At 33.6% G+C, this 5,591-nt stretch overlaps 1 protein-coding gene across 3 annotated transcripts in view; it reads left to right on the top strand.

Annotated features, from left to right (window-relative positions):
- NCAM2 (neural cell adhesion molecule 2) overlaps positions 1 to 5,591 on the top strand; it is a 545,360-nt gene that overhangs the window by 406,843 nt on the left and 132,926 nt on the right. For all 3 annotated transcript variants that reach the window (XM_037742419.1, XM_017539495.2, XM_037742422.1), the window contains exon 10: positions 479 to 666. In XM_037742419.1, coding sequence (XP_037598347.1) covers positions 479 to 666 — 188 coding nt within the window. The remainder of the gene's footprint in view (positions 1 to 478; positions 667 to 5,591) is intronic.

Raw genomic sequence — 5,591 nt, 5'->3', positions numbered from 1 at the left:
AAATACAAAAAATTAGCTGGGCATGGTGGTGCGTGCCTGTAATCCCAGCTACTCAGGAGGCTGAGGCAGGATAATTGCCTGAACCCAGGAGGCAGAGGTTGCGGTGAGCCTAGATCGCGCCATTGCACTCCAGCCTGGGTAACAAGAGTGAAACTCTGTCTCAAAAAGAAAAAAAAAAAACATATTTAATAGATTTTTTTTGTCAGATTAGTAAGAGCAAATTTAACTCTGATTGTCTTATATTTTAATAACTGGCAATTTATGAGTGTTTCTATGTTAATGCTATTAAAATTATGTGATAAATGGATTCAACTGACATATATTTTTGTGAATTCTGATGCCCTGTATTAAATACATGAACTTAGAATTGTATGGCTTATTTTTATACTCAAGTAAAAATTACTAATGCTTTTACTACTTAAAAGATTATTTAACTTAAAGAAAATGTCTATAATTATTTTATTATATTGTATTACAGATGCCCCCAAGTTTATATCAAACCAAACAATTTATTACTCTTGGGAAGGAAATCCTATCAATATAAGTTGTGATGTGAAATCCAATCCACCAGCATCGATTTACTGGAAAAGAGAGAAATTAGTCTTACCTGCTAAAAACACAACCAATTTAAAGACATATGGTACAGGAAGAAAGATGATATTAGAGGTAAGTTCACATGTATACATCAATAAATTGTATTATTTTAGCAATTATCTACTATTTCAGAATATATTGAAATATCTTCATATATATATGGAGAGAGAAATCATAGTGTATATATTTTGTAGTTATTTACTTAAAGGTCCATTGGATCATGGCTCATTAATGATGAGTGGATGAATGTCTATTCATTTATATAGAAATGTGGCTATATACCAAAGATGATTATTTCTATGAATGCACTTTTGGGAATAAAAACAATTATATTAGGAAAAATCTAGGAAGAAAATTTGGTAATTTCATAGTTATTGAGAGCTAAAATTTTTCTTCAATGTTGATGCCTTCATTGATTCTAGAGGGTATAGTATTTTCTTTTCAGTTTGGCAGGTATAAATGCTATCTGTTGGCTAGATTTTTACAATGCAAGTGTAAATTTACCTAAAGAAATGAAATTTACTTGTTCAGTATGTTTTGTTTCATACTAAACATAAGATTGTGTTTAATTATTTTTATATTGGCAAGCAACTGACCTTTACATTCTGTTTGAATAAAATGCCTCTTATTTATTAATTGCAGATTGTGTGTGTGTACCAATTTCCAAAACATAAAAATCTATGAAAACGATCATCACACTTTCCAAATTATGATGCTGTTAGGAAAATTGGGAATCTTTTTTACACACCTTTGTTTGCTGAAAGGTTGCTATATTTTATTCACTAATTCAGTTTACATAAACTGCATAAAATGCATGTTTTAGAATAACATGTAGTAACGTACTGCATTAATCCTCATTCATGCCATTTAGATGTAAAAAAAATTGTTTGAAAGAATGATTTAGCCATCACAACCACAAACATTTGCATAGCTGAGTAGTTGGTAATTAAACCACTTTGTCTATATCTATTTTAATGTAATTGCATTTTTTTGAAATTGTTTTAGAAGAACTAGCTATTTGTGACTTGACAGGGATGTCAATTTCATAAAAACTTGGGCAGTTTTACCCTAAATTTTATGTGTTTTACCTTAGATAAAAGCTCAGATTAGATTTAACTTATTTTGTGTAGTGTGTAATATCCTTGAATACTGTAATAAATACCATAGACAGGATGGTTAAAATAACAGAGATTTATGTTTTCAGTTCTGAGGATGGAGATTCAATATCATAGTGCCTGCAGGGTTGCTTTCTGTATAGGACCCTTTCCTGAACTTGTACGTGGCCTCCTCACATGCCCTTTTTCTGTGGGCACACAGTTCTGGGGTCTTCCTCTGGTAAAGGATACCAGTCCTATTGGATTAGGGCCCACTCTTACAACCTCGTTCAACTTTAATGACTTCCTTAAAGCTCCTGTCTCCAAATTCATTCACACTGGAAGTCAGGTTTTCAATATATGAATGGGCAGAGTGAGGAGGCAGGCAGTTCAGTCCATAATAGGTAGATTGAAGTTTATGAGTAAATGACAGACTAACGTGTAATTTCTGCTTTACTTCATCTTAACATGTTTTTGTTCCTCAGCCAACTCATAACTCCACATATTTAATGTGAAGGAACATTTTATACATACGACATAGTATATAGTTTATGCTATTTAAACTTCTCCTTAAAGATGTCGCTCTGCACTCCAAAATTAAAAATAAATAAATAAATAAAAGCAACTTCTGTTTACTTGACACACGGCCAGGTGATCTACTAGCTAAATCACTAACTTGAACAGACATGTTTTTTGTATACTCTCCCAAATTAAATTTAAATTCTGATTGAAAACTATACTTGTGTGACTAACACAACTTGAAAACACAGCATAACAGAATAACAATAACATAAAGAGAAAGCAACAATTACCATAACTAATATTTACTTATTAGTATACAGATGCTTGAGACAGTTACTTTTCTTTAATAATTATTATAAAACTCACATTTGTGCTAATTCTTAAGAATATAAAATATAAAAAACATTAAGTTCACAGTTAAAAGTTGTCAGTAATAAATTTATTATATTGAGTTTTAAAGTTTTTCTTTTTCTTTAAGTATATATATTCAAACATTTAAAATTATGGATTTCAAACTATAACCACATTTTAAATAAATTATTTAAGTTATTGCCAATAAATGCAACTGTAAAGGTCAAGACCTTCAAAACTTAATTTTTTTAACTGACCACATCCTGAGGAAATTACAGAGCTTTTCAATATGTGGGCAAACGTTGAAAGAAGAAGTAATTTTCTAATAGGTTTGTTGGAATAATATTGTATTTTGCATGTCTGTATCATTGTTTGCTGCCCTAAATAGGGATGCTGTCTGTTAGGTCCATGATTTTCTTGTCTTGGAATACACAGAAGAAATCAGTAATTTTAGGTTTATGAAAAAGACTACCAAGCCTCTTCATTAATATTATATACTCAGTTTACATTTAGATATTCAAAAGTATGTTTATTAGTTCACTATACTCTGCCCAAGCCTAGTATCATGAATTAATATCAATATTTTTAGCTATATACAGATATACCTTGGAGATATTGCAGGTTTAGTTCCAAGAGCACCCCAATAAATTTAATATCAATTTAAAACCAGTTGCACAGATTTTTGGTTTTCCAGTACATATAAACGTTCTGTTGGCACTATAAAGTGTGCAAAAGAATTATGCGTAAAATATCTATGTACTTAATTGAAAAATACTTAATTACTAAAAAGTGCTGGTAATAATTTGAGCTTTAAGTAAGTAGTAACTTTTTTTTCTGGTGGAAAGTCATGTCACGATATTGATGGCTGCTTTCTGATCAGAATGTTGATTGCTGAAGGTTGGGTTTGCTGTGACAATTTATTAAAATAAGGCAACAGTGAAATACTTTGTTAATTTAACACTTCCTTTCATGAAAGATCTCTGTGTAGCAGGTGATGCTGTTAGCATTTACCTATAGCAGAACATCTTTCAGAAATGGAGTCAATCCTCTCAAACCCCTGCCATTGCTTTATGTAAATTAAGTTTATGTAATATTCTAAATATTTGGTTATCATTTCAACATTTTTCAAGCATCTTCAGCGGGAGTAAATTCTACCACCATAAACCACTTTATTTGCTCTTCCATAAAGAACAATTTCCCAACTGTTAGAGTTTTATCATCAGATTGCAGCAATTCATTCACTTCTTCAGGCTCCATTTCTAATTCTAGCTCTCTATTTCCACCATATCTGCAGTTACTTCCTTCACAGAAGTCTTGAACTCCTCAAAGTCATCCATGAGGGTTGGAATCAACATCTTTCAAACTCTATTAATAGTTGATATTTTCACTTTCTCCCATGACTCACAAATATTCTTAATGGGGTCAGCATAATGAAATCTTTTCAGAAGATTTTTCAGTTGACTTTTCCCAGATCCATCAGAACAATCATAGTTTCTAGCAGCTGTAACCTTAACAGTATGTGTTTCCTAAGTATTCAGACTTGAAAGTTGAAATTTCTCCTTGATTCATGGGCTTCAGAATGGATTTTGGGTCAGCCAGCATGAAAACAACATAAATATATTTGTATATCGCCATCAGAGTTCTTGGGTGACTAGGTACATTGTCCATGAGCAAGACTAGTTTGTAGGGATTTTTTTTTTTCTTCTCAGCACTATATCTCAACAGTGGACCTAAAATATTCAATAAACTGTGCTGTAAACAGATGTCCTGTTAACCAGGCTTTGTTTCCCCATGGATAGAACACAGGCAGAGTTGATTCAGCATAATTTTTAAAGACTCTAGGATTTTTTTAATGACAAATGAGTAATGGCTTGAACTTATATTACTAGCTGTATTAGCCCCTAACAAGAGATTCAACAGTTCCTTTGACGTTTGCAGCCTGCCCTTTACATCTCCTTTCTAGCTATGAAAGTCTAGATGGCATCTTCTTGCAATAGAAAACTGTTTCATCTATTTTAAATTCTATTTTTTAGTGTAGTCACTTTCATCAACGATCTTAGCTAGATCTTCTGGATAACATGCTGAAGCTTCTACATCAGCCCTTGCTGCTTCACCTTGTATTTTCATGTTACAAACATGGCATCTTCGCTTAAGCCTCCTGAACTAACCCCTGCTAGCATCAAACTCTTCTGCAGCTTCGTCACCTCTGTCAGCCTTCATAGAACTGAGGAGTGTTATGTCTTTGTCTGGCTTAGGCTTTGGCTTAAGGAGTATTGTGGTTGGCTTTCTCTTCTATTCAGACCAATCAAATATTTCTCCATAACATCAGTAAGACTTTTTTGCTTTCTTATCATTTGTGTGTCCACTAGCCAGTACTTTTGATTTTTTTCAGGAACTATCTCTTCACATTTACCACTTGATTGTTTGTTGCAATAGGCTTCTGTTTTAGCCTATCTTGCTTTTACCTTCCTCACTAAGCTTAATCATTTTTGACTTTTGGTTTAATGTAAGAGAGTGACTCTTTCTTTAATCTGAACACTTAGAGGCCATTGTAGAATTATGATTTGGCCTAATTTTAATATTACTTGTCTCACAGAATCTGGAAGCCTAATAGAAGGGAGAGAGATGGGGTTATGGCCAGTCAGGCGTGCCATCAGAACAAACACTTATCGATGAGGTTCACCGTCTTAGGGGCACAGTTTGTGGTTACCCAAAACAGTTATAATAGTAACATCAAAAATTACTGATCACAGATCACCATATCAAATTTAATGATAATGCAAAGTTTGAAATACTGAGAGAATTATACCAAAAAGTCACAGAGACAGGATTTGAGCACCTGCTCTTGAAAATATGGTGCCGAAGCCCGCCGTTGCCAAGGCAACCCGCCACAGCAGAGACTCCGCCCCAAGAGAGGCGGGCCACCATCGCCAAAGCAGTTCTAACTACACCCATATAAACAGGACTGCAGGGAAGTTCACTCGGCAGCGGGGCGGAGCCCACAGCAGCTCAGCAAAGCTGCTATAGGCC

Source organism: Cebus imitator, unplaced genomic scaffold (genome assembly GCF_001604975.1).
Source record: "Cebus imitator isolate Cc_AM_T3 unplaced genomic scaffold, Cebus_imitator-1.0 Scaffold7, whole genome shotgun sequence".
Taxonomy (NCBI): Eukaryota; Metazoa; Chordata; class Mammalia; order Primates; family Cebidae; genus Cebus; species Cebus imitator.
Note: the sequence above shows the minus strand (reverse complement) of the source record. Positions and strands in the feature narration are given on the sequence as shown.